This window comes from Sapajus apella, unplaced genomic scaffold (assembly GCF_009761245.1).
Source record: "Sapajus apella isolate SASKATOON/1434 unplaced genomic scaffold, GSC_monkey_1.0 scaffold71, whole genome shotgun sequence".
Taxonomy (NCBI): Eukaryota; Metazoa; Chordata; class Mammalia; order Primates; family Cebidae; genus Sapajus; species Sapajus apella.
In genome coordinates this window covers 1,572,392-1,600,112 of record NW_022437011.1, presented here as the reverse complement: position 1 = coordinate 1,600,112, position 27,721 = coordinate 1,572,392, and the positions used below count along the sequence as shown (strand labels likewise).

General features: G+C 46.3%; 2 protein-coding genes, 1 non-coding gene and 1 pseudogene across 5 annotated transcripts in view; 2 read left to right on the top strand and 2 right to left on the bottom strand.

The window, feature by feature from the left end:
• The window catches only part of CSF1R (colony stimulating factor 1 receptor), a 33,396-nt gene extending 33,088 nt beyond the window's left edge, over positions 1-308 (bottom strand). For both annotated transcript variants that reach the window (XM_032250242.1, XM_032250243.1), the window contains exon 1: positions 47-308. In XM_032250242.1, coding sequence (XP_032106133.1) covers positions 47-95 — 49 coding nt within the window. In that variant the 5' untranslated portion in view covers positions 96-308. The remainder of the gene's footprint in view (positions 1-46) is intronic.
• Positions 309-2,715: 2,407 nt separating this feature from the next.
• Positions 2,716-4,077, top strand: LOC116531465 (annotated as a pseudogene).
• Positions 4,078-9,783: 5,706 nt separating this feature from the next.
• LOC116531694 lies at positions 9,784-9,891 on the top strand. Its single transcript, XR_004260525.1, has one exon. It is a non-coding gene; the product is annotated as a U6 spliceosomal RNA (small nuclear RNA).
• A 14,823-nt stretch (positions 9,892-24,714) lies between these two features.
• PDGFRB (platelet derived growth factor receptor beta) overlaps positions 24,715-27,721 on the bottom strand; it is a 42,514-nt gene continuing 39,507 nt past the window's right edge. For both annotated transcript variants that reach the window (XM_032250237.1, XM_032250238.1), the window contains one exon: positions 24,715-26,788. In XM_032250237.1, coding sequence (XP_032106128.1) covers positions 26,599-26,788 — 190 coding nt within the window. In that variant the 3' untranslated portion in view covers positions 24,715-26,598. The remainder of the gene's footprint in view (positions 26,789-27,721) is intronic.

Genomic DNA, 27,721 nt, shown 5'->3' with positions numbered 1-27,721 from the left:
CTGTCGCACCCCCACCAAAGTCCCCCACACCCCATTCTGTTCTTACCATGCCAAGCTGTGGCCACCAGCAGGAACGGCAGAACCCCTGGGCCCATGGCCTCGGTGGGGAAGTGGCAGGCAGGTGCAGGGCTGGGAGGTGCCCAGGGCACAGAGCGCCCAGCCACCAGCTCTGCAGGGATCGGGACACCGGACACACGTTCCTCTCCTCTACACTGCTTGTTTGTGTTGTTTTCCTCTTCCTCCTCCTTGGGCTGATCCTCTTCTTCCCCTTTTAGCTAGGCAAGGCAACCACAGAGTTTGGAAATCTTGGGTCTTTAAGAAGAAAACAAAAGCCTTGACCCCCAAGAGGGAGGAGTCAGAGTCTGGGGCAGGGCCAGTCTGAGCCTGGAGGGAGCTAGCTAAGTTTGGGGCCCTTCTGCAAGGGGTCCCGAGAGAAGAGAGACGTCCAAGAGCAGCCAGACAGTCAGTCAGTAGCACAAATGAGGGTCTCCAGAGTGATCAGGCGGCTCTGGTAGAGCCCAAAGAGAAGATAGGTTGTGTGATACTGTGAAATAAATAAATAAATAAATATATGGTTTTTGTCCCCATTTCCTGGCTTACAACTCTTAAAATCCTTGGAATCTCCAAAGTAATAAATGTCTTTTAAAAATTTATTATTATTATTTTAGAGATGGAGTTTCACTCTGTTGCCCAGGCTGGAGTGCAGTGGCTTGATCATAGCTCACTGCAGCCTCAAACTCCTGGGCAGCCTTCAACCTGTGAGAGCTAACGCTATCTCTAGGTAAACGGTGTTCTAATTGAATTGGAGGGCACCAGATTCATATCTGTGACAGAATCTGAACAACTGGTTGATTGCTTGATCTACAGGGCAATATGCCCCATTCCCCACATCTCGTGTCAGAGTATTTTGTGTTGTGAGACTATAGGACGAACAGAGTTTGTTTTTTTCGTATGTACACGTTGGTCTGGGAGAGTCTGGTAATATTGGCAATAAGCTTCCATTTACAGGACACTTACTAGCCAAATCCTTTACCTTCGCTGTCTCCTTCAGTCCTGCGTAACTATGTAAGTGAGTACTATTGTCGTTCCCATTTCACAGATGGGAAAACTAAAGCTCAGAGAGATGGAGCACCTTGAGCTTGTCCATGCTCAAACAGCTGGAGAATGGTGGAGAAAGGATTTGGATCCCAGCAGTCGGGTTGTAAAACTGTCTTTCGTGGGTTACTTACATTGTTTATTTTTATAAAGAATCTAATTGCTCTGCATAATTCTTAAAAAATATAGCATTCCTTTGCTCCCTCTTTTCCCGAAGGCAATTGCTTTCACCTCTTTTAGTTGATTCTCTTGTTATTTTACTTCTTATCTCTGAAGAACATAGTCATTTTTCTTTTTCTTTTTCCTTTTGAGACAGGGTTTGGTTCTATCACTCAGTGGTGTGATAGAAGTGGAGTGCAGTGGTGTGATCTCAGCTCACTGCAACCTCCACCTCTTGGGCTCAAGCCATCCTCTTACCTCGGCCTCCTGAGTAGCTGGGACTACAGGGGCATGCACCGCCATGCCTGGAAGTTTCGTATTTTTGGTGGAGATGGGGTTTCACCATGCCGTCCAGGGTGGTCTCGAACTTCTGAGCTCAAGCTATCTGCATACCTTGCCCTCCCAAAGTACTGGGATTATAGGCATTAGCCACCATACTCGCCTAAAGTTACTTCTTGAAATTGAAAAATTGTGATATAACATTGATCCAGGAAAACGATCATTCCCATGTACTCAGGTGTGTATGTGTGTCTGGTGTGTATGTGTGCATTTGTATGTATGAATGTGTATGTGTGTATAGATATACTTCTTTAGAAAAGCATTCTGAACCTTTAGCAATCATGAATAACAATCAAAGCTGACTCAAGAAGAAAAAGAAAATCCAAATAAACCTATAACAAGGAAAGAGGTTTAATCAGTAATCAAACACCTCCCAACTAAGCAAAACCCAGGACCAGATGGATTCACTGGTGAATTCTCCCAAACATTTAAAGAAGAATTAATACCAATCCTTTTCAACGTGTTTTCCTGATACCAAAGCCAGACCAAGACATTGCAAAAAAACATATCTACAGACCAATATAAATGCATGAATGAATATAAATGCAAAAATTTTCAACAAAATGCTAGGAAACAATCTTTTTTTTAAAAAAAAAAAAACAGTCACTCAGGCCGGAGTGTAGTGGAGAAATCTTGGCTCACTGCAACCTCTGCCTCCCACTTTCAAGTGATTCTCATGCCTCAGCCTCCCGTGTAACTGGGATTATAGGCACGTGCCACCATGCCCAGCTAATTTTTGTATTTTTGGTAGAGATGGGGTTTCACCATGTTGGCCAGGCTGGTCCCAAATGCCTGACCTCAAGCAATCTGCCCTCCTTGACCTCCCAAAGTGTTAGGATTACAGGTGTGAACCACTGTACCTATCCACTAGCAAACCAAATCTAACAGCATATTAAAATGATTATACACCATGATGAAGCGGGATTTGTCCCAGAAATACAATGGTGGTTTAACATATGTAATACATCACATTAATAGAATGAAAAAAATCCTCATATAATCATGTCAGTCGATGTAACTGTAAAACCCAACATGCTTTCATTAAAGCCAAAACAGATCTGCAGCCTCCCACCCCTCCTGCAATGCTCGACTCCAGGATTCCCCTGCTCCCTTCCCGCTCGCCTGCCTGCCATGGCCAACAAAGAAGCAGCCTTCAACAACGCAGTGGAAGAACGAGTGATCAACGAGGGGTATAAAATACAGAAAAAGAACACATATTTCTTTATGATTTGGTGATGACCCATGTTCTGGAGTGGCCCAGCCTACTGCCCAGTGGCCTCCAGATGTAACCAGACCAGAAGGGAAAGATTTCGGCATTCATCGACTTGTCCTGGGGACACACACATCGGATGAACAAAACCATCTAGTTACAGCCAGTGTGCAACTCCCTAATGATGATGCTCAGTTTGATGCGTCACACTACGACGTGAAAAAACAGAATTTGGAGGTTTTGGTTCAGTTAGTGGAAAAATTGAAATAGAAATCAAGATCAACCATGAAGGAGAAGTAAACGGGGCCCATTGTATGCCCCAGAACCCTTGTATCATTGCACCAAAGACTCCTTCCAGGGATGTTCCTTCCTGGAGAGTGCAACCCTAAATTGTGACTCTGCGGACAACAGAAGGCAGGCTGTGGGCTTTCTTGGAACCCAAACCTCAGTGGGCACTTGCTTAGTGCTTCAGATGACCACACCATCTGCCTGTGGGACATCAGTGCCGCCCAAAGGAGGCACTTTTGGTGGATGTGAAGACCGTCTTTAGAGGGCATACAGCAGTAGCAGAAGATGTTTCCTGGCATCTGCTCCATGAGTCTCTGTTGGGGTCAGTTGCTGATCAGGCACTTATGATTTGGGATACTCGTTCAAACAATACTTCCAAACCAAGCCACTCTGTTGACACTTATGTTGCTGAAGTGAACTGCCTCTCTTTCAATCCTTACAGTGAGTTCATTCTTGCCACAGGATCAGCTGACAAGACTTGCCTTATGGACTCTGAGAAATCTGAAACTTAAGTTGCATTATGGGATCTGAGAAATCTGAAACTTAAGTTGCATTATGGGATCTGAGAAATCTGAAACTTAAGTTGCATTCCTTTGAATCACATAAGGATGAAATATCCCAGGTTCAGCAGTCACCTCACAGTGAGACTATTTTGGCTTCCAGTGGTACTCATTGCAGACTGAATATCTGGGATTTGAGTAAAACCGGAGAGGAACAATCCCTAGAAGATGCAGAAGACAGGCCACCAGAGTTGTTTTTCATTCATGGTGGTCACATTGCCAAGATATCGGATTTCTCCTGGAATCCCAGTGAACCCTGGGTGATTTGTCCTTTATCAGAAGACAATATCTGCAAGTGTGGCAAATGGCAGAGAACATTTATAAAGACGAAGAACCTGAAGGAAGCGTGGATCCAAAAGGACAATGGTCCTAGATATGTCCTTACTTCTTGTGATTTTAGACTCCCCTTCTTTTCTTCTCAACCCTGAGATTAACACTCAAAATTTTGAGACACAGACTTTGTTCAGCTATCCCTCTATATAACAGGTGCCACCAATAATGCTTTTAGTCCAAACAGCGAGTGTTTTCTAAATATTAGTGGGAGGGCTTGATTCAGCAAAACCAGAGACTTACATTGACATTTTCTTCAGGAATGTTCTAGTAACAAACCCAGGTCTAAAAGAGCTACAGAAAGGGGAATGTGTGATTACTTTTCTTCTTATGCTCTATCCCAAGTTTTTCAGACTCATTTAAGTAAAGGCTAGAGTGAATAAGGAATAGAGCCAAATGAGGTAGGTATCTGAGCCATGAAGTATAAATGCTGGAAGATTTCACTTTCATTCGGGAAATATGGGGGATTCCAGTCATATAGATTCCTACTCAAAAATCTTGATACCTGACTTTCCAGGATGCAGATTTTCATACGTAGACCAGTTTCCTCTTGGTTTCTTCAGTGAAGTCAGAACTACACATTCCTCTTTCCCCATATATTTTTGCTCATTAGTGTGTTTCTTGAGCTGTTTTCATATGGTTTCTTTCCTTTCTGGGAAATGATGTTTTTGTTTCTTTAACTTGGGACCACCAAGTTGTAAAGATGTATGTTTTTACCTGACAGTTATGCACAGGTAGACTGTCAAGTTGAGAAGAGTGAATCAATAACTTGTGTTTGTTTTAAAAATTAAATAAATGCTTGATAAAAGTTGCTTTATTTTTTCAGGCGTTCATCCTTGACCACCATTTGATGCCATCTCCATTTTGGGTGACCTGTTTCACTAGCAGGCCTGTTACTCTCCATGACTAACTGTGTACGTGCTTAAAATGGAATAAATTGCTTTTCTACATTAAAAAAAAATAAAAAAAACAAAGCAAAACCAAACCCACCCAACAAACTGGCAATAAAAAGGAACAGCCTCAACATGATTAAAGGCACATGTGAAAAAGGACAACTAGCTCAAGGGTGAAGGACAGAGAGCTGGTTCCTTTAGGAACAAGACAGAGATTCCTGCTGTCGCCATTTCTGTTCAACATAGAACTGGAAGTCCTAGCCAGAGCAATCAAGAAGAAACAGAGACAGAAGGCATCCAAATTAGAAAAGAAGAAGTAAAACTATCTCTCTTCACAGATGACATGATCCTATCTTTTTTTTTTTTTTTTTGAGACGGAGTTTCGCTCTTGTTACCCAGGCTGGAGTGCAATGGCGCGATCTCGGCTCACTGCAACCTCCGCCTCCTGGGTTCAGGCAATTCTCCTGCCTCAGCCTCCTGAGTAGCTGGGATTACAGGCACGTGCCACCATGCCCAGCTAATTTTTTGTAGTTTTAGTAGAGACGGGGTTTCACCATGTTGACCAGGATGGTCTCGATCTCTTGACCTCGTGATCCACCCGCCTCGGCCTCCCAAAGTGCTGGGATTACAGGCGTGAGCCACCGCGCCCAGCCCGACATGATCCTATCTATAGAAAAATCCTAAAAGATCCACAGAAAGCAACTGTTAGGGCTAATATACAAATTCAGCAAAGCCACAGGATACAAGATCAACAAACATAACTCTATGATACTGGCAATACTCCAATAAGGAAATTAAGAAAACAATTAAATCTGCAATAGTATCAAAAATAATAAAATGCTTTGGAATAAACTTAACCAAGGAGATGCATGACTTTTACAGTGAAAACTACAAAATACTCTTGAAAGAAATTAAGAAGACCTTAATAAATGAAAAACTATCTCATTTTCATAAGTCGGATGATTTAATAATTAATAAGATGGCGGTAACTCCCAAAGTGATTTATAGGTACAAAATAATCCCTATCAAAATCCCAACTGCCTTTTTCTGCAGAAATGGAAAAGCTGACTCTCAAATTCATATGGAACTTCAAGGGACATTGAATACGCAAAACAGTCTCGAGAAAGGAGAATATGGAGAAGTCACACTTCCCAATTTCAAAACCTACTATAAAGCTACAGAAATCAAAATAGTGTGGCAACAACATAAGAATAGCTATATGGATCAATAGAATAAAGTTGAGAGGAAGTAAACTCTCACATCTATGGACAACTGATATTCCACAAGGGTGACGACACCATTCAATGGAGAATGACCAGTTTTTTCAACTTAGGTGCTAAAAGAACTAGATATCTACCTGCAGAAGAATGAAGGTGAACTCTTATTTTACACCACATATAAAAATTAACTCAAAGAGAATTAAAGACCTAAATATAATAGCTAAAATTATTCAATCCTTAAAAGAAACCAAAGAGGTAATATTCATGACCTTGGAATTGGAAATGATTTCTTAGTTATGTCCCTAAAAGCACAAGCAACCAAAGAAATATAGATAAATTGGACTTAATCCAAATTAGACATTTTTGTGCATCAAAGGACACTGTCAAGAGAACAAAAACACACAGAATATTTATATCCAGAATAAATATATCCAGAACAAATATATAGAATGAAAGTTGTGTTTCCTACAATTCAACAACAAAAAGACAAACAAATTTAAAAATAGGCGAATTCAAGTATCGCATGTCTTTACTTATAAATGGGAGCTAAACAAAGGGTCCACATGGATATAAAGATGGAGAGAATATATTCCAAAGGGGGAAGGATAGAAGGGAATGGGAGGGAGCAGAAAGGAAGTGGAAAATTACCTGTTGAGTATGATGTTCAGTATTTGGGTATTGGGTACACTGGAAGCCAAATCCCCACCACTATCCAATGTACCCATGTAATAAACATACACATGTACTCCCAAATCTAAAAATAATTTTTTTAAAAATAGGCAAATTGAATAGACATTTCTCCAGAGCACATGAAAAAATATTCAACATCATTAATCATTAGGGAAGTGCAAATCAAAATCACAATGAGATACCACTTCATATATACTAGGTTGGTCATAATTTAAAAAATCGTAGAATAACAAGTGCTGGTGAGGGTGTGGAGAAATTGGAACCTTTGTACAGTGTTGGTGAAAGTGAAAAATGGTGCAGCTGCTATAGTAATCAGTTTGACAATTCCTCAAAAAGTTAAACATAGAATTATCATAGGATCCAAAAATATCACTTGTAGGTGAAACCAAAAGAATGGGAAACAGGAATTCAAACAAATACCTGCGCACAGATATTCAATGCAGCACTGTTTACAATAGCCAAAAGGTGGAAACAGCTGATAGACAGCTAAAATGTGATGTGACCATACAAAGGAATATTATTCAGCTACAAAAAGGTATGAAATACCTGCTGCAATGTGGATGAACCTTGAAAACACTGTGTTAAATCAATGAAGCCAGACACAAAATGACATGTGATTCCATCTATATGAAACATCCAGAACAGGTAAACCCATAGAGGCAGACAGTTGATGAGTGGTTACCAGGGGATGTGGGAAGGGGGAATTGGGAGTGGTTGCTGATGAGGTTTTCTTTTGGGGTGATGAAATGTCTTGGAACTAGATAGAGGTGATGGCTGCACAGCATTGTAAATGTCCTCAATGCCATTGTACATCTTAAAATTGTTAATGTTTAATTTTATGTTATGTAAATTTTATCTCAAAAAAACAGAAGGGATAAAGATTACCTTAAACAAAAACTAAGAGAATTGCCAGCGGATCAATACAAAAAAAAAAAAAATGCTAAGGAAAGTTCTTCAGGTAAAAGCAGTAGGATACCAGCTAGAAAGTTGGATATACATTAAAAAATAACAAGTGCTGGAAACGGAATAAAGGTAAGCATAAAAAATAACGTTGCCTTGGGTGGGTGCGGTGGCTCACACCTGTAATCCCAGCACTTTGGGAGGCCAAGGAGGGTGGATCATGAGGTGAAAGCCCACCTCTACTAAAAATACAAAAAAAATTAGCTAAGCATGGAGGCACGTGCCTGTAGTCCTAGCTACTCAGGAGGCTGAGGCAGGAGAATTGCTTGAACCTGGGAGGCAGAGGCAGTAAGCCAAGATCACGCCACTGCACTCCAGCCTGGGCGACTGAGCTAGACTCTGTCTTAAAAAAACAAAACAAAACTGTTGCCTTTTAAATGCTTGAAAAGATGACTATTAAAACAGACATTGAGAAATTTTTTCCTGTCAAGGATCAAATAGTAAATATTTTAGGTTTTGTGGTCATACGCTCTTTAGGGCAACTGCTTAATTCTGCAATTGCAGTGCAAAAGCAGCCTTAGCCAACACATAAACTGTGGAGCATGCTATGTTCTACTCGTACCTTATTTACAAAAACAGGAGGCGGGCTACATTTGGTCCATAGGCTATAGTTTGCCAATATCTAATTTAAAGCAAAACTAGTAGTATGTATTATATATTTATAGCAGATTAAAAGTGAAATATATTGTTGTCATACACCACTTTTACATATGCATTTACAACAATCTCTGCAGGGGATACATTCCAGTACCCGTGGTGTCTGCCTGAAACTGCAGATAGTACTAAACACTGTATATGCTGTTTTTTCCTATGCCAACCGTATTAGTCTGTTCTCATATTGCTGATAAAGACATACCCAAGACTCGGTAATTTCTAAAGGAAAGGAGTTTTAATTGACTCACAGTTCAGCATGGCTGAGGAGGTCTCACAATCATGGTAGAAGGCAAAGGAGGAGCAAAGCCAAATCTTACATGGTGGCAGGCAAAACTGTGTAGGGGAACTCCCATTTATAAAACCATCAGATCTCGTGAGACTTAATCACTACCACGAGAACAGCACGGGGAACACTGCCCCCATGATTCAATTATCTCCACCTGCTCCCACCCTTGACAGCTGGGGATTATTACAATTCAAGATGAGATTTGGGGGGGATGCAGCCAAACCATATCACCTACATACCTATGATAAACTTTATCAATTAGACAAGGTAAGAGATTAACAATAACAATTAATACAATAAGACAATTATAGCAGTATGCTGTGATAGAAGCCATATGAATGTAGTCTTTCTCTCACTCAAAGTGCCTTAATATTTTGGGGCCTGTACTGATCACAGGTAACTGAAATTGCCGATAAGGGGGAACTGCTGCTCTACAAAAGACGGGAAGGAATGGTGTGCAACATACTGTTGTCAGATTCTCATGCTACAGTATATTCATATTTTTTGTTTGTTTTTTGAGATGGATTCTCATTCTGTCACCCTGGCTGGAGTGCAGTGGCATGATCTTGACTCACTGCAACCTCCACCTCCCAGGTTCAAGCGATTCTCCCGCCTCAGCCTCCTGAGTAGCTGGGACTACAGGCACCTGCCACCATGTCCGACTAATCTTTGTATTTTCAGTAGAGACAGGTGTCACCATGTTGGCTAAGCCGGTCTCGAACTCCTGACCTCAGGTGATCTGCCTGCCTCGGCCTCCCAAAATACTGGATTACAGGTGTGAGCCACGGTACCCTGGCCCTTATGCTATATTTAAAGTAACATTTTATCATTTAAAGGTAGACTTTGATTAAGATATATGTTGTAAAACCTAGGACAGTCCCTAAAATTTTTTTTCTCATTTTAATCACTAAAAAATTTTTAAAGAGGTGTAAATGATAAGCCAATAGTGGCAAAGAAACAGAGACATAATGCACACTCAATCCAAAGGAAGACAGACAAAGATGGAAAGAAAGAAGACCAGATGGAATGAATAGAAAACATCTAATAAGATGGTAGAAGAGAGGATTTTAACATGTTATCATAAGAAATGATAAATGTTGTGCTCACTTCAGCAGCACATATACTAAAATTGGAACGATACAGAGAAGATTAGCATGGCCCCTGCGCAAGGATGACATGCAAAAAAAAAAAAAAAAAAAGAAATGATAAATGTTTAAGGTGATAGACATGCTAATTACCCTGATGCGATCATTGCACAATATATATGTGTATCGAAACATTATATTGTACTCCATAAATATGTACAACTATTGAGGCTGGGTGCTGTGGCTCATGCACTTTGGGAGGCCGAGGTGGGTAGATCACCCCAGGTCAGGAGTTCGAGGCTGGCCTGACCAATATGGTGAAACCCCGTCTCTACTAAAAATACAAAATTAGGCCAGGTGCGGTGGCTCACACCTGTAATCCCAGCACTTTGGGAGGCTGAGGTGGGTGAATCACCTGAGATCAGGAGTTTGAGACTACCCTAGTTAACATGGTGAAACCCCATCTCTACTAAAAATACAAAATTAGCCTGGCGTTTTGGTGGGAGCCTGTAAAACCCCAGCTCCTTGAGAGCCTGAGGCAAGGGAATCGCTTGAACCTGGGAGGCGCAGGTTGCAATGAGCCAAGATCATGCTGTTGCACTCCAGCCTGGGCAACAAGAGTGAGACTATGTCTCAAAAAAATAATACAAAATTAGCCAGGGGTGGTCGTGCATGCCTGTAATTCCAGCTACTCAGAAAGCCGAGGCAGAAGAATTGCCAAAACCTGGGAGGCAGAGGTTGCAGTGAGTCGAGATCATGCCATTACACTCCAGCCTGGGCAACAAGAGTAAAACCCTCCATTTAAAAAAAAAAAAAAGTACAATTATCATGTGTCAATCAAAAATAAAATAAAACTTAAAGGAAGCTGGAGCTGCTGTATTAATATCAGACAAAGCAGACTTCTATTAATAGAACTCTCATTTTAATGCCATTTCTTACAGTTTGTACGAAAAAAGAAGAAAATAGAACCCTCATATATGTATTGCTAGTCAGGATGCAAAAGAGCAGCCACTTTGGAAATCAGTCTGGTGGTATCTTGTAAAGTTAAAAGGAAACCCTTACCATAATTCAGTAATCCTACTCCTAGGCATTCCAAGTAAAATGGAAATTGATGTTCACAAAAAAAAAAAAAAAAAACACCTCTAAGTAAATGTTTCTAGTGGCCTTATTCATAATCACCTCCAACTGGAAACAACTCAAATGTCCCCTAGCTGTTAAATGGATAAACAAACTATGGTATATCCATATATTAGAATGCTACTTAGCAGTTAAATAGGACAAACTTCTGATGTACTCGATGACTTGGATGACTCAAATTCTTTATGCTAAGGGAAAGAAGCCAGATTCAAAAGGCTTCATCCTCTATGATTTTACTTATATGACACTCTTGCAAACAAACAGAAAATAGATCATTGGCTGCCAGGGGCTGGAGGAAAAGGGAGAGCTTCAAAGGATCACAGGGGAATTTTTTTGGTGATGAAAATATAGCTTGATTATGACAATGATAACTATGACTATATACATTTGTCAAAAGTAGCAGAATTGCAGACTAAAAAGGGTGAATTTTATTGTGTATAAATTAAATTTTTATAAAACAAATGGGAAAAAAATGTAAAGGGCCAAGAATAACCAAGACAGTCTTGAAGAAAATGAAATAAAACAGGGAATTCTTTCTCTGGTAGATATCCAGAAATATTATAAAGATGCTTAAGACAGTCTGATGTTGCCTCACAGACAGACAAATAGACCGGTGGTGAAAATAAAGATCCTTGTATCTGGGCACAGTGGCATGCACCTGTAGTCACAGTTATCAAGGAGGCTGAGGCAGGAGGATCCCTTGAGTCCAGGACTTTGAGTCCAGCCTGGACAACATAGTGAGAGCCTGTCTCTTAAAAAAAAAAGTCGTAGATATGGATCATATGGACACTTGACAAATGATAGAACCAGTGGGGACGGGGGAGGGAAAGACAGCCTTAAGTGGACCTAAGATCATTGGCTCGCCATATTTTTTTTAAGTACAATTCATTTCCGGCTAACAACATATACAGAAATTAACTCCCTTACCAAGTGTTGACTAAGATTTGGAGCAACAGGAAATCTCATCCACTGCTGGTAAGGGCATAAATTGATACAACCACTTGGAAAAACAACTTAGCATTATTTACTTAGGTTGAAAAAAGTGCATTATCTTACGATCCAACAAATTCTACTCCCCAGCAGGCATACATACAATAGGAATGTGTGCACACGTGTACTAAGATACATAGCAGCCTTTGTCATTACAGCCTCAAGCTGGAAAAAAACTAAATATCCATCAATAATAGAACAGATTAGTAAAAAGTAGTATTTATACAATCATATAATATAAACCAAAAAAACAATGAAATGCAGCTACACACAATTATATGCATGCTTGGCTATATGGTGGCAAATACCTTCTCCTCTTCTGTGGTTTGTCTTTTCCCTCTTTATGGTGTCTAAGGATTGCACTAATAGTCCCCATTCTTTCTTTCAGTACCTGAGCTCTTTGCCATGCGACTTGTCAGTTCCTCTCAGAAAAAAAAGGTAATACCTATTTCTCCATCCCTTAAATCTGGGCTTGATCGTGCGGAAGCTGCTTTGACCAACAGAAGGAGATGGAAGTAAGGGTGTGTCCGTTTCAAGTCTAGGCCACAGAGGTATTGCATGGGGTTCTCCTTGCCTGCAGATCTTGCTGACGTCACTATGAGAAAGATAAGCCTGAACTTGGCATGGCTCAGACTAGATTACGGCAGAGTCCCCAGCTGTCCCAGACATATGAGTAAACCCTAGCAATCCAGCTAGATCTGCTGAATAATGTAGATGAGTGAGAAATACATATTTATTGGTATATGTCACTGCAGATTTGTAGGGTTGTTTGTTGGCTATGCGACAGCCAACTGATAGAGGGAGCTGAGGCAAGCAGTAGGCCTGGGAGGGTTGGATTTTGCCAGCCAGAGGCAGGGAAGAGAAAGAAGGGCATCTGAAAAGAAATGAACAGCAAAGGTAGTCAGCAGGCCCACTAGTCTGCCACCAGCCATCACGGGACCCAGGCAGAGACTAGTGGTACTGGCAATCCCCTCCCAGTCTTCTTCGTTTTTGTGTGCTAGAGGTCACTGTAAGATATTCATCCATAAAGAGATATGCAGTCTCCCTAAATGGAAGGCCCCACAAACCCTTATTCTCTTAATCACAGCCCCTATCCCCACCTCAACCACTTGCACGGGTATGTATATACTCTTCCCGGCATCTGCCTGGGCACGGACATGCTCATCCATCCATCCACCCATCCATCCCATCCCTACTTTATATAGTTTAAAAAATAGTATTATATGCTATTTATTGCATTGGGTCTTTAAAAATCATTCATCTTAGAAATCTTTCCATATGAGTTCATAAAGATTTACCACGTTTTTTAGATTGCTGCACTGTATTCCATGATATGGATGTGCCGCACTTTATCTCACCATTCCTCTAACAAATGGACATCTTAGTTCTCCCTAATTTTTCTCCATTGCAAACAATGCTCAGTGGACACCCTTGCACATGAATCTTTGTGCAAATATGCTGTCATTGGAGCAGGATCCATTCATAAAAGTGGGATTGCCGGGCCAAAGGGTAGGTACGTTAAAACGTGGAGATATTCTTAAATTGTGCCCCCAAAAAGGCCCAGTGGATGTTCAGTCTCACCAACCATGTGTGAGAAATGCAGCATCTCTGATTCTTCCCATGCTGGATATCACTGATCTTTAAAGTTGTTCGCAGTCTGAGAGGAAAAAATGTTCATTCATTGAGGTTTCATGTGCACTTTCTGTATGAGTGGTGAAATAAGCATTTTTTTCCATGTGTGTGTTGGCTATTGGTATTTCTTCTACAGATATCCTTTGTCCATTTTTCGGTTTGGCTTTTTTTTTTTTGCCTTTATTGATTCATTGGACTATTTATTATTTATTTTTTAGACTGAGTCTGACTCTATTGCCCAGGCTGGAGTGCAGTGGCATGATCTTGGCTCACTACAACCTCCACCTCGCAGGTTCAGATGATTCTCCCCTTTCAGTCTCCTGAGTAGATGGGATTACAGGCATCCCCATCGCGCCCAGCTAATTTTCTTATTTTTAGTAGAAGCAGAGTTTCATCATAGTGGCCAGGCTGTTCTCGAACTCCAGACCTCAAGTGATCTGCTGCCTTGGCCTCCCAAAGTGCTGGGATTACAAGCATGAGCCGCTACACCTGGCCTATTGAACTATTTATTTATTATCTGTACTATGTCTGCTAACCCTATTATCAGAAATGCTGAAAATATTTTCCATCAGTTTGTCACTTCTCTTCTAATGTTCTCTTGGTTTTTGTATTCACACAAAGTTTTTAATTTGTAAAAACAGATTTGTGTAGTCAAATCTTTTGTCCTTTCATTTCTGACTTCTGGGTTTCATGTCTTGCTTACGAAGGCTGAACCATTTATTGCTTACAAGGCACTTTCATTTCTATTTTCTCATACAGATTTGGGTCCCAGGCAATCAGTGAAGTGCATAACTCTACTGTATAGATAAGAAAAAGAAGGTCAAGGAAGGTTAGTGACTTATCTCAGCTCACACAGCTACGTTGGGGAAGACTCAGAGCCAGAATCCGAATTTTCAGAGTTGAAGGCCGAGGTAGCCGGACACCACTCCCTGCTACCTGGGTTGTCTCACCAGTACCCCTGTGCCCCTTGGAGCATTTCTGATAGGTCACTGACATCCATCTGTTGTGGGAAGCAGCTAGCCCATGACTCTCTATCTGAGCCAGATCTGCCTCCCTATGACACCCACCTGTTGCCCTGGACCCTCAGGCAGCTCTGTTCCCTGTCCCTTGACAGGCCTCCAGTGATGCAGACAGCCCTTGTGGTCCCCGGAGGTACCACTTCTCCAGGTTCAGCACTCTGGCTTCTTAGTAGTCCCTCCTGGGACATGGTCTCCAAGCCATCTGGCCACCCTTACTCTCGTCAGATCAACAACATGCAAGGTCATCAGTGTGACATTAGCTTCTTAAGTCCAACACATTTGGAGGCAAGCCCCTAAGTGTTGTGACATGGGCACAATCAGATGCCGCTGGGGAACAGAAGATGGAGAGTCTGTGAGGCCTTCCAGAGCAGTGGCATTAGAGCTGGGCCTTGAAGGAAGAGCAGCAACCCTTCAGGCAGAAAGGAAATCCCAGGAGAGGAATAGCATAGGGGCAGAGAGGATGAAAAATCAGGACTCCCCGGGGCCAACCAGAGTGTGAAGGAATGGAGCTGAGATGGGAGTAGAAAGGAGGTGAGGTCCAAGTGCTTAGAGTCCCTGACCACCTGGTGGGGTGCCTGGGCTTGATCCTATAGGCCATGGGTCCTTAATGGCCTGGAGGCCTCCAGAGGGGTGTACCTCTAAGGGAAGTTCAGGGACCGCAGCCTCAGAATCACAAGGGTAACTGTTAAAATGAAGATTCCAGGACCATCCCAGGCCTGCTGACTTAGGGGTGGGAGGTGGGCACCTGCACGGGTAAAGTTCTCTAGCAGACCCCCATGCTCACTCATGGCTGAGGCCACTGCCTTTGAAAGCCCCTGGATGGCCTTGAGGAAAGCTGGGAATCCCTAACATGGATGCAAAGTTTGTATGTGATCTTGGGGTAGTGTGCCCAGCTTTCATGCAATTCTCACCGAGTCCTTGACCCAGGCTGGCAGAGAACCCTCTCTGGTGGCACATGTGTAGGGGGAGGAGGGGCATAACCAGCAAGAGGGGTGGAGGCTACAGTGGTCCTGAAGGAGGGCCTAGGCCACCTTGGCAGGACCTGTCTCTGTCCCCAAGATCAAAGGTTGCTGCTAGTCCTGTCATTTCTATTCATCCAGCTAACTCCTATAGCTCCTTCAGACTCACTACCTCCTGGAAGCCTCCCTATTCCGGCCCAATGGGCGGGTATCCTTATTATGCATCCCAGAGCTCTTGGGATCTGCATCCCAGCATTTTCCTTGCATGGCAGGCTTCAAAGGCTTATCAGGTGCTCACTATGTGTCAGGCAGCATACCCAGTGCTCTTTCGAATTTTCTCATTGAATCCTCAACTCTAGAGGTAGGTGTGGTTATTATCCCTGTTTTACTGAAGAGCAAACCAAGGCCCAGAGAAAAGTCACTTTCCCAAGATCACACAGCTTCTAAGGGTATTTCTGCCTCCTGTGCCTGTGGCATACCAGACCATTCTGATCCACTGATTTTAGATGTATAAAGAGTGAATGAGTTAATGAATGAATGCTGTATCCCAAAGCTCTGTGAGCAGGAAAGTCCTCTGTCCTCCTGGAAAAGTGGCATTTAGAGGCTCCATCTTTTCTCTTTTTTTTTTTTTTTTTTTTTTTTTTTTGAGATGGAGTCTCATTCTGTCACCCAGGCTGGAGTGCAGTGGCATAATCTAGGCTCACTGCCACCTCCACCCCCCGGGTTCAAGTAACTCCCCTGCCTCACCCTCCCCAGTAGCTGGGACTATAGGCGCCTGCCACCATGCCCAGCTAATTTTTTAATATTTTAAATAGAGATGGGGTTTCACCACGTGGCCAGGCTGATCTGCCCACCTTGGCCTCCCAAAGTGCTGGGGTTGCAGGCATGAGCCACCACACCTGGCCTCTTTTCTCTCTCTCTCTCTCTCTCTCTCTCTCTCTTTTTGTATAGGCAAGTCTCATTCTGTTGCCAGGCTAGAGTACAGTGGCAGAATTATAGCTCACTGAAGCCTCAAACTCCTGGGCTCAAGCAATCCTCTTGCCTCAGCCTCCTGAGTAGTTAGGACTACAGGCGCACACCTCTCACTTGGCTAATTTTCTATTTTTTTTTTTTTAACTTGAGGCAGAGTCTCACTCTGTCACCAGGTGCCATGCTGGAGTGCAGTGACAGAATCTTGGCGCACTGCAACCTCCGCCTCCTGGGTTCAAGCAATTCTCCTGCCTCAGCCTCCCGAGTAGCTGGGACTACAGGCGCACACCACCACACCCAGCTAATTTTTGTATTTTTAGTAGAGATGGGGTTTCACCACGTTGGCCAGGATGGTCTCGATCTCTTGACCTCGTGATCCGCCCGCCTCGGCCTCCCAAAGTGCTGAGATTACAGGCTTGAGCCACCGGGCCCGGCCTCTATTTCTTTTTGTCGAGTCAGGGTCTCACTGTGTTGCCCTGGCTGGTCTCAAACTCCTCCTGGTGTCTTGCAGTCCTCCTGCCTTGCCTTCCCAAAGGGCTGGGATTACATATGCGAGCCAGCACACCGGACTCCCTAATATTTTCTGAGTGCTGTTTATGTGCCAGGTACCACACCAGGCTCTTTCCATATTTATCCAATTTAATGCTTTTAACTCATTTTGCAGATGAGGAAACCAAGGCTCGGAGATGTTAGCTCATTGCCCAAGGTCCCACAGCCAGGGAATGACAGAGCTGAGACTAGAAGCAGACAGCCTGGCTGCAGAGCCTATGCTAATGACCACCACACGGCACAGGGTGATCTTGACCTTCCCCAGCAGTGGGTGCGCTTACTGCCAGTGGACATGGAGTGGAAGTGCCCTGGGGCTCAGTGGGGTAAGCCCTGACTCAGGAAGCCTTGGTGATGCTGCTGGGAAGGTGACCAACAAGAATCCCAGACTGACGTTACCCCTTCCTGTGGCAGAGGAACTTTGAGAAGAGTTTGCATGTCAGCCCAAGGACTAAGGATTAGGAAATTCTGAAGTGAATGTGTGGGCCGTGTCTCACTTCACATACTGAGAACCTAGTCCCTGCCTCCCTGCCTGGCTCCTGGACCCTGAAACCTCCAAACCCCAGGTCAAGGACAGCTTAGCCCCCACCCTTCTGCCCAGACAACCCCAACTGCAGCCCATGCCCCGGGACCCAGGAGGTCCCCCACCAGAGAGTGGAGTGGGCCCACGCTAGGAACCAGGGGCCCAGCATCGTGACAGTTTGGCAGCTGGTTCCTCTTTGACCTCAACCAGAAATGTTCAACCACGCCTATCTCTAGGGCTGAGCATTGAGCTCTAGTGTCTGAATTAAAGTACTATGAGGTATTTGCTCCCATTACTATTCCAGCTCCACAATGCAGATCAAGGCCATGTAGCAGGGTTTACAGGAGCCTTTGCAATCTGATCTCTGCCTCTTCTCTCTCCATCCACCCTCCCTGCTGTACTGAACACCTGCAGCTCCTGCATACACCCCCACACTCTTTCTTCCTGTTCCACATACTTCTGCTTCCACCTGGACCATAAGCCTCTCTTTGCCTGAGTCCCTGTCTTGTAGTCTCTCGTGGATCCCTGAGCCTCCGGGCACTTCTTACTACTATCAACAGAAGCACAGCTATGAGGGTGGTTATTGGTGTGATGTCATTCTGAGCCCCTCATTCTGCAGCAAGAGTTTCCTGCTAGGGCCAGTCTCCCTTCTGGTCATCTTTATACCCTCTACGCCTGGCCCTGCCTGGGAGATGAGTGCTCAGTCAATGCCAGATGCATGAAGACATGTGTAAACAATCCAATGAATGCATGAATGAATGAATGAATGAAGAGAGAGTGGAAGCTCTCCGCTCTCTAAAAGCAATTCATTCAGCAAATGCTTCATGAGTCAGGTCTTGTTCTGAGACAAGGAAGGCCAAGGCTCAGAGCGCTTTCCTACGTGCAGGGACCTCACTGCCTGGTGGAAGGTAAGACAAGTAACTAAGAGGTGTTATACAGTGCAGCTGATAATACCTGACATCTATGGACATTAACATGATTTATCGTCCAATTTGGAAACTTTGCGACGGAAAGGGGTGCTATTAATAATTGCATTAATGCAGGAGCATGCAGAAGGACTGTTCTGGGTCATCCTGTCCACTGGGCACACTCTTCATGTCAGCCTCTGGACTGAGCTGTTTGCACAGATTATCTCATTGATCCTCCCAGCCACCTTAGGGGAGAGCTATAATTACTCCATGTTACAATTGAAGAAAGGCTCAGAGACGGTAAGTGACCCACCTGGAGTTACACAGCTAAATGGCAGAGCTGGGTTTTGAACCCAAGAACCCAGAGCCACAGCCCACGTGTTCAACTACTGACCTTCATCAGTGGCTGGGGCTCTCAGGAGGATTGAGGGTAAAGGGGAACAGCCTAGGCTTTGGAGCCAGAAAGACCAGGAATTCATTCCCCACCCCTAACCACAGCCAGGTCCCCAGCCTCTCAAGGCTTCATTTCTTCATGTGTAAAATGGGGAAGGGGCTTTTGACTCAGACCCAGTGAGATAATAATGCAGGCGAAGGGCATGTAATAGGTATTTCCCAGTCACTGTCCCTGGCTCTGGGGACGTGGTGGTGAACAGGTCAGGCATGGTCCTTCCCTTCTGCAGCTCACAGCCTATTGTCAGAGCCAGGAGAGGAACTAGGCCAACGAGGGAGTTGCAGGATGTCCTGGGACCACAGGAGAGAGGAGTCAAGGAAGGCTGTATCCGAGCTGAGAAGGAGTGAGAAGGGTGAGGAGTTGCGGGGGTGATACAGAGAGGAGGAGAGAATGTTCTGAGAAGGAGAAACAGCAGAGCGAAGGCCTGGAGGCAAAAGAGTGCACAGGGTATGGGAGGCTAAGAATGCTGGACAGATGTGAGGGCCCGTAAGAGCCACAGGGTGCGAAGAGAAATCACTTTCAGCTGAGGAGTCAGGAAAGCTTCTTGGAGGAAGAAGCTTTTGCTGGGCTGGAAGCTTGAGCAAGATTTTGACCTTCAGCTGTGGAAGACTGGGCATTCTATGTGGTGAGGGCAGCACAAGAAAGGTGCAGAGGTCAGGAAGCTTGTGGTCCACACAGGGTGGATGGGCCTTGGAGGGTAGAGGTGGGGGAGGCAGTAGGAGAGGTTGGAATCAGGCAGGAGGGGGCCTTGGAGATTCCATGAAGGAGTCTGGACTTCGTTGAGCCATGGGGAGCCACTGAAGATGTTTGAGCAAGGGAGCACCAAGAACATCACTATGCTTCAGGAAGATCAAGAATGAAGAAGAGAAATTTTCAGATGTGGAAGCTTCCCTCTTGTCTCTTCAGAGAGGGAAAAGAGGACTTAGAATTATGTGATTTTCCGGAAACTGTTACTTCCCCATGTTTGTGACTTTTTGAGTTCGTGGAGTGAAGACCCACAAATCTGAAACCAGAGACTGTGGTACTGCAAAGCGTAGCTGGGCAAGAGCAGCCTGCTGTGAAGCCCGGCAGCAGAAGGCGAGGACCCCTGAGCGGGTGGGGGGTGGGAGCTGCTGGAGGCGGTAGATCTCCATGCCGAAAACATGCGGGTGAAGGACGAGCCTGCTGGGAGGGGGTGTTACAGGCAGACACTCTGGCTTCTGTGATGTCCCCAGGTCCCTGCCCCAGGCCAACATCCCCTCACCGGACCCCTACACAGCTGTGGCAGATTTTCTTCCGAGCTGTAGGAAACTCATGGCCCAGAGTGGCCCCAGAACCCCATCCTAAGGAGGAACCCCCTCAGGAAATCCCAGGAGCCACATTCTGTGTAGGCAGCTGGCCCCTGACCGCAGGGCTCAGCCTGCTGCCCACTGTGAGATCTGGAACTGGACTTAGACTTCCCTGGGGAAGGTAGGAGCAAGGAGGCTGGCAGGCAAGAGCCTCCCTCTGGTGACCGTAGCCGAGCCACTTGACGGCTCTGAGCCTCAACTTCCTCATCTGGGCTGATTGCCCCTCTGCTCCTCTCATGGGCTAATTGTGAGGATTAGATGGGACCAGGGGTAGGAGCATAGTACTACACCTCGAGGGACGTGGGCAGAGCAGGGTGGTGAGGGAAGCCTGGGTTTCCTGACGGTGGGATGCCCCGTCTGGGGTGATGGCTTAGCAGAGCTGCAGCAGTGCTGAATTGTACTGTGGGAAGTTTCCTGCCTTGCCAAGCCCTCTTCGTGCTTCTGGTTATGCCAGGGAGAATGTTTCAGCTTGGCGCATTTCTGTCTTCAACTCTTTTTTGTCACTGGCTTATGACTTTTTTCAATAAACCTAAGAGGTTCCATACTTCCTCCACCAGTCCAGAGCACTTAGCTAGAATTCAATAACGTTGTTTCTGTTGTTTTTATGTTTAACTTTCTTAGCCTCCCAGAGCACTATAATATGTATTTTAAAGGGAATTTTTAGACTTCAGTAACATTTTTATTTTATTTTATTTTTGAAACGGAGTCTCACTCTGTTGCCTAGGCTGGTGTGCAGTGGTGTGATCTCGGCTCACTGCAGCCTCTGCCTCCTGGGTTAAGCAATTCTCCTGCCTCAGCCTCCCAAGTAGCTGGGATTACAGGCACCCACCACCATGCCTGTTCAGTAACATTTTAAATCTTTATTCTCTTGACTCAACAACTTTTTGTCTAGAAATTTATGCTATGGAAACAAATATTGAAATATGCAAAAATGAATATGTTTTGTAAATAATGGCCATTGCAGCATAGTTTATAACTCTAAGAAATGGGGAATAGCCCAAATGCCCCTCAGTAGGAGATTGGTTAAATAATGTCTGGCACAGGCTTGCTTTTAAGCTATGCGTGTCGCCCAAAATGAATGAATGAATATCTGTGTTTCCCACGGACCTGTGAGTATGCCCACGATGTATTGTTAACTGAAAAACAACCAGTTGCACAATGGTAGTGGGAGTTTGGCTGGAAATTATAGCTACATTCTATGTAGATAGGTACCGATATGAATATTAGTATGGATATAAAGGAAAAACAACCTTGAAAAATATAAACTACTTATAGTGAGAAGCAGAATTTCTACAAGATAAATTCATACACATAGAGTTATAGTTACACAGAACTTATAGTTACACAAATTAGAAACAAAAGCCATATTCAAACACAAGGAAATATCCTGATGCCCAGTAAAAATAAGTTTTAATTGTAAAACTGAACACTGGAGCTAAAATAGGAGAGGCCTGTTAGAGACGGTGCCCTAATTCAAAGAAGAAGGGGTGACCGGGTGTGGTGGCTCACGCCTGTGATCCCAGCACTTTGGGAGGCCGAGGTGGGCGGATCACCTGAGGTCAGGAATTTGAGACCAGGCCAACATGGTGAAACCTCATCTCTACTAAAAATATTAGCTGGGTGTGGTGGCACGTGCCTGTAGTCCCAGCTACTCGGGAGGCTGAGGCAGAAGAATTGCTTGAACCTAGAAGATGGAGGTTACAGTGAGCTGAGGAGATTTCACCACTGCACTCCAGCCTGGGTGACAGAGTAAGATTCCACCTCAAAAAAAAAAAAAAAAAAAGAAGAAGGGACATGAATGGGGGCTGTGAGGGCCTCATCAGCTGCAGGTCAGGGCCCCGGCAGAAATAGTTCCTTTCATTCTTTCCCTCTTTTTCCAGGAACAAGGACCCTGGCTGTGAGTGTGGTGATGGAAGAATTGTGCAGTCCAAGTGGCTCATCTGTCTGGGAGGAAAGTCCCAGCTCACTCATTTTCCCTGGCCCCACCTGAGGGGAGAGATTAGGAGGCAGGAGTCCAGCAGGGGCCGACCTATGGTGACCCCAGACCCTCCTGACCTCTGCACAGGGGCCCGAGAGGCCCAAGCCCTCCCCTAAATGGTTTCTTCTTATTTTTCTCTAGCTGTCAGATGATCTTAGCCTTCCTCTCTCATCGAGCCCCTTCCTACCCTTTCTCTCAGGGAAACACAGCCCCAGCAGGTCTGGAGACAGAAGACAGTTTTGTCACAGCCTTCCCCAGTCCCTAGCTCTGCAAACCTGGGTGGACTCTTTACCTCTCTGAGTGCTGACTTGAGAGTCAGTCCAACTTTGGCTCCTATCCCATCCCTGCCACGCCGACCAGATGATCTTGAGCAAGTCACTTCAAAACCTCCCTGAATGCACATTTGATTTGATTTGAATGCAGATCAAAATTGTGAAAATAGAACAAAATTTCAGGACCTTTCGAATTTATCATGCCAATGGGAAAAGTTAGGCCCTGGAAACTGAGTCACATAACAGGACTGCTCTCTGACCATTTCCTCCTGATTTTTGTGTTGAGATTGTTATATGTTAACCAGGCAGCCCCTGATTGATTCTTTATTCAAACCTGGGCTAAATGACTGAAAGACAGACACCTGGTGATCCTTACCTCTTTACAAATGAGTGTTAAGCAGCCCCCTTAAATTGTAATCAATAGCAGCCAATCAAATCTTGATTCTCTATGTTAACCTTTGGAAACCGTAATCATGTTGCACGCCCCTGTTTTTGGCGGTATAAACTGTCCTCACCTCGCCACACACACGGAAGCACTGATCACTATTCTCCGGTTTCTCTGTTTTCCTACTGCCCTCACACTTTGCCCTGGAATGAACGTCTTTAGAAAAAAAACAAAACAACAATAGCTTGGACGGGCATCTCATCTGTAACAAGAGCGAATAGTAGGACTTGGGTCATTGGACTGACATGCAGGTAAGATGAGAAAATGTGTGTGATGCAACCACACAGCCCTGGGGCATAGTAACTGTTGGATACGTGGTGGCCAGAGTTCTATCATCCTTCATCTTATTGTGACACCTAGCTCCTTTTACCCGTAGGACAATTGAGGGCTGACGTGGTGTAATCCACTCAAGTTGCCGTAAGGAGCAGGTTGGAGACACAGGGAGCTGAGATCTTCCAACCTCTAGACAGAGGCTTTTGCATCAGCAGAGACAATCCCTGTCTGGAATGTGGGGTAGTTATTCCCTTTACAGGGCAGATCTGGGTATTGCCTCATGCAGCTCCTGCCACGGCTGGAAGAGAAGGCACAGGCTCGGGGTGTTTTCTGAAGCCAGGACCGCTGAGATGGTGGGCTTTGCATGGCCAGGCCTTACAGCCATCGGGTATTTTCCCTGGTGTGGCTCAGCTGCCCCTGAGTTGGTGGCTGGGCCTGTGAGTCAGAGCTGCCCCACGGCTGCTCCATTCCTTTCCCCCCTTGAAGCTACAGCCCCAGACTCCTGGACGCAGTCCAGGGAGGCCTGTGGCTCCAAAATGAGGTCCTTCTGCCACCCACCCAAATGGAGGTGCCCTTTCCTAGCTCAGAGAGAGCAAGGGAGGGCCTAAGGACACAGTGATGGATCTCAAGTAAGATCCCAGTCCCCCTCAAGTGAGCCAAGTACAGGACTCTGGGCCCAGGTGGGAGGGCCGCGAACACCTGCCCAGGTCTGAGACTCCTTGCACTGTGCCCCACGCCCCTAGAAGCCCTATTGCCCTTGGCCCTGTTTGGCTGCCAGGGTCCCACGGGTCTGGACTTGGCAGGAGAGACTATGGCTCATGCTGGCCCCACAAGGGTCAGCTGAGCTGCTGCAACTGTGAGGGGTCTGGGGCCTGCCAGGTGTACACCCCTCTGCCCTCAGAGCCGCAACCTGGCCGCCACCCTGTTCGCTCCCCTGGCCTTACCCTGGCTGCAGTTCCCTCTGCTTCCTCTCTTCCCCTTCTCTCTTCTCCGCCTTCTCCTCACTTCTTGCTCTCATGCTCTTGGACACTCTATCTGCTGTGCTCCTACCTGGAGCCTGGGATCTGAGTGATGACTCATCTGCACTTGGAATCTGAGCTCTAGCAGCTGCCTGTCACAGGCTGCACTGGCCTCAATCCGGGCCTGTAGGTGCAGTGGAGGGGAGGGTGTCCCAGCTGATAGCCAGAGCACAGGGTGGGGGCAGTGAGGCTCAGCACCAAAGCCTCCGAACAGCCCTGCAGCCCCACACCGTCCTGCCCAACTCAGGCCAGGCTCTGTGGAGCCAGAAAAGCCTGCCTGCTTTTCACCTTGGGAAACCAAGCCCAAGGTCTAGGTGGCCCAGCTCGTAGCGAGGGGTAGGAGAGTGAATATCCCCACTTTACAGATGAACGAAATGAGACTCGGAGCTGAAGGGATCTGTCTGGGGACCGAAGTCTGGGTGAGCTGCACGTGCCCCACGCCACACTCCCTGTCCCCCAGGGACAGGAACCCAAACCTGAGAGATACCACAAAGTCTGTGAGTGAGAAGCACCAGGTTTAATATTAAAATCTTTCCCTTAAAAAACCATACACAGGTAGGAAAACTTAACAGCATACAAAATAGCACTTCTGCTGTATAAATGTGAGTTAACGTGAGTCCTAAAAATACTTGTAAACCTAGGTGATTATATCTTTGGTACCGTATTGAGAGCCCACTCCCTCCCTGGACCAACTTTGGGGATCTCAGGGAAGTAAGGTGCCAACCTGCAATGCAGGGCTGGTGCCCAGAAGGGCTGAGCTTCCTGCGCTCCTTTCCCAACCCTCCCTGTGCCAGGGAGTCTTGGCTACAGCCCTTACTGCCCTGGCATCTCCAATGCCCACTGGGCTGAGGACAGTGAGATGTCACCGATAGGTCTGGGCAGTGACAAAACTGTACCCCCACGGAGTACTGCCTCAGGGATGGGGCAGCTGGTGGGTGAGAAGGAAACCCCCAAAGTGTCCACCTCTCACATCCTTCTTGGGGTACCCATCTGAAGCTTCTTGTCCTTTACAAGACACAACTATCCTCATTGTCCCTTCTGTCTTCGACACAGACCTCGGCGCAGGTGCTGGAGTGGTGGGCTGCAGGAGGTGATCTCATTTGCCCTCTTTGTCCCTTTTGCCCAGGATACCCTGGAAGTCATTGTGGGTAGTGAAAGAGGTCCCATGGTCTTCCCATGTCCCTGGGGCAGCTGCCAGGGGCTTTCCAGGACACTGGCTGTCACTCTAAGTCAAGGTCTGGGCAGCTGCGTTCTTGAGACTTGCTGGGGTCCTGAGTCCTCAGAGTGTGATGTGTGGTCTGGAATCTCCCAGGAGCCCAGCTGACCCCCAGGATGGAAGTTTAAGGTATATGGCCTTGCTTCATCTGGACAAATGTGTAACCACCTAGAATAGTCTAGAATGTTAGTGCTGGCAAGGCCCTTGGAGTTAATAGGTCCGACTTGTTCATTTTTCAAAGGGGAAAACCGAGGCCCAGAGAGGGTGATGGATTCCTCCGAGGCCTCATAGCAGGTCCAATGCAGAGCCAGGGACACATATTGGTCACTTCACACTGGCACATCAACATCCTCATCACAGAGGCGGGGCCCATCTGTCCCTGCAGACTCTGGTGGATGGATTAAGACTGAGGGTGATAAAGAAAAAGCCCCAGGACTGATGGCCCTGAAGGACAGGGACAAGGGCACTTGCTATGGCCAGGTGTGCTCCAAGTGCCCTGGGCAAGGGCAGCAGGCTGGGGGTGTCCCGTACTTGGCTCAGCCTCCAGCATTAATTAGGCTGCCTAATGGCCCAGACCAGCTTGGGCCAGGGAAAGCAGAGACTGGCATCACAGGGAGGAGACTGGCTTTCTTCTGGATGAGGCGGCACTGCCCAAGTCTAGGCCCCAGCTCAGCCAGCAGCCAGCAATGCTAGGGTCCCTTCCCTAGCTCCTGGGTGGATAAAAGTGCAAGGAGAGAGCTATGATTCCTTGAGGGGTAGCTGGCTGAGCAGAAAAAAGTTAATTTACCACCTCAATAACCCCAAGGAGGGAATCCCCAGGGTGGGATTCCACCTCCCCACCTATCAGCCAGGGAGAGAATCCTAGATTCTGGGTCACCTAGCCCAACTTTCCCATCTTACATATGGGGAAACTGAGTCCCCTGGGGGAAACCCTGGCTCAGAGTCACTTGGCCTCCCCGGAGGCAGAGGGCTGGTTGTGGCCCCTGCAGTTTTCTTGCCTCCTAAGCCAGCCCCAGGGTTTGGGGCACAACACGTCAGGAGCAGAAAGCTTCCAGAAGGGGACAGCTGATAAGGGCTGACAGGAGGCCCAGCCAGGCCAGGCCAGGAGGTGCTGGGTGCTGGCAGAGGGGGAGCTTCGGGCAGGGCAGGGTGGGGGCCAGCCCCCTACAGGAAGCTGTCCTCAGCTTCTGGCCGAGGTGCGGGGCACCCTGAATCTGGCGGCTGCTCCAGCTTGGGCTCCGGGTCCGGCTCCACCTGGAGCTCAAGCTGGGGCTGTGGCTCTGGTTCCTCCTGGGGCTCCAGGGGGCTGTCACAGGAGATGGTGGAGGAGGTGTTGACTTCATTCAGGGTGGAGCTAGAGGAAAGAGGCAGTGAGTGAGGGCTAGGAAGGAGCCCACGAGGATGATACAGCAGCCACGAAGAGCCTGCGGAACATCCACCCCTGCGCCGTGGGCTTTGCACACTCCGGCTCATTTAACCCTCGTGAAAACTATGCAAGGCCTGCACCGCACGGAAAGTGCGGCTCAGAGATGTTATGTCATTGTCCCACTTCACACAGCAGGGAAGGGCAGGAGCTGGAACTTCGGAGCAGAGTCAACTGGCTCCAAACTTCATTTCTCACCCGCCAGCATCTCCCTCCTCTGCATGACTAAAGGTGTATGCTATCTCATTTAATCCTCGCAATGACCCCCTAATAGAAGTACATTTACTGTTTGTATTTTACAGAAGAGGACACCAATGTTTAGACAGTGAAGCAGCTTGTCTGAGGGCACAAAACAGGGCGAGCATTCATACCTCAAGCTGTGTGAGCAATGCACTTCCCTCCTCTGCACCATTTACCGGCGGTTCGCCTCTCCAAATGGTGGAGCAATGAGGGCCTTCCGGGGCCTTCTAAGGCCTGTGTGCACTCCTTGCACATATGGAGAAACTGAGGCTCGCAGAGGAGAAGCCTTCCCAGGTCTCATAGCGGCCATTGGCAGAGCTGGGACAGAACCCCAGCCTGATGCTCCAGCCACTTCACCTTAGGCTGGATCTTGCTTTGGAGATGGGTGTGGCCTCGTGGGGAGCCCTTCTCTCCAGTTAAGGGGAGATCCTGTGTGGACATTGAGTCCAGGCAACAGCAGAGTCCTCCTATAAAGCCCCTCTGAGCTGTCACTTCACCACTTCCCAAAGCAAAAGAAAACCACAAATCTCCTTCCCAGTCTGAATTCTGTCCTGAATTCCTGTAGGCACCTCTGACTCCTATAACCATGCAGGCTGCCTCTGGCCCCAGGGCATGGTGCTGAAG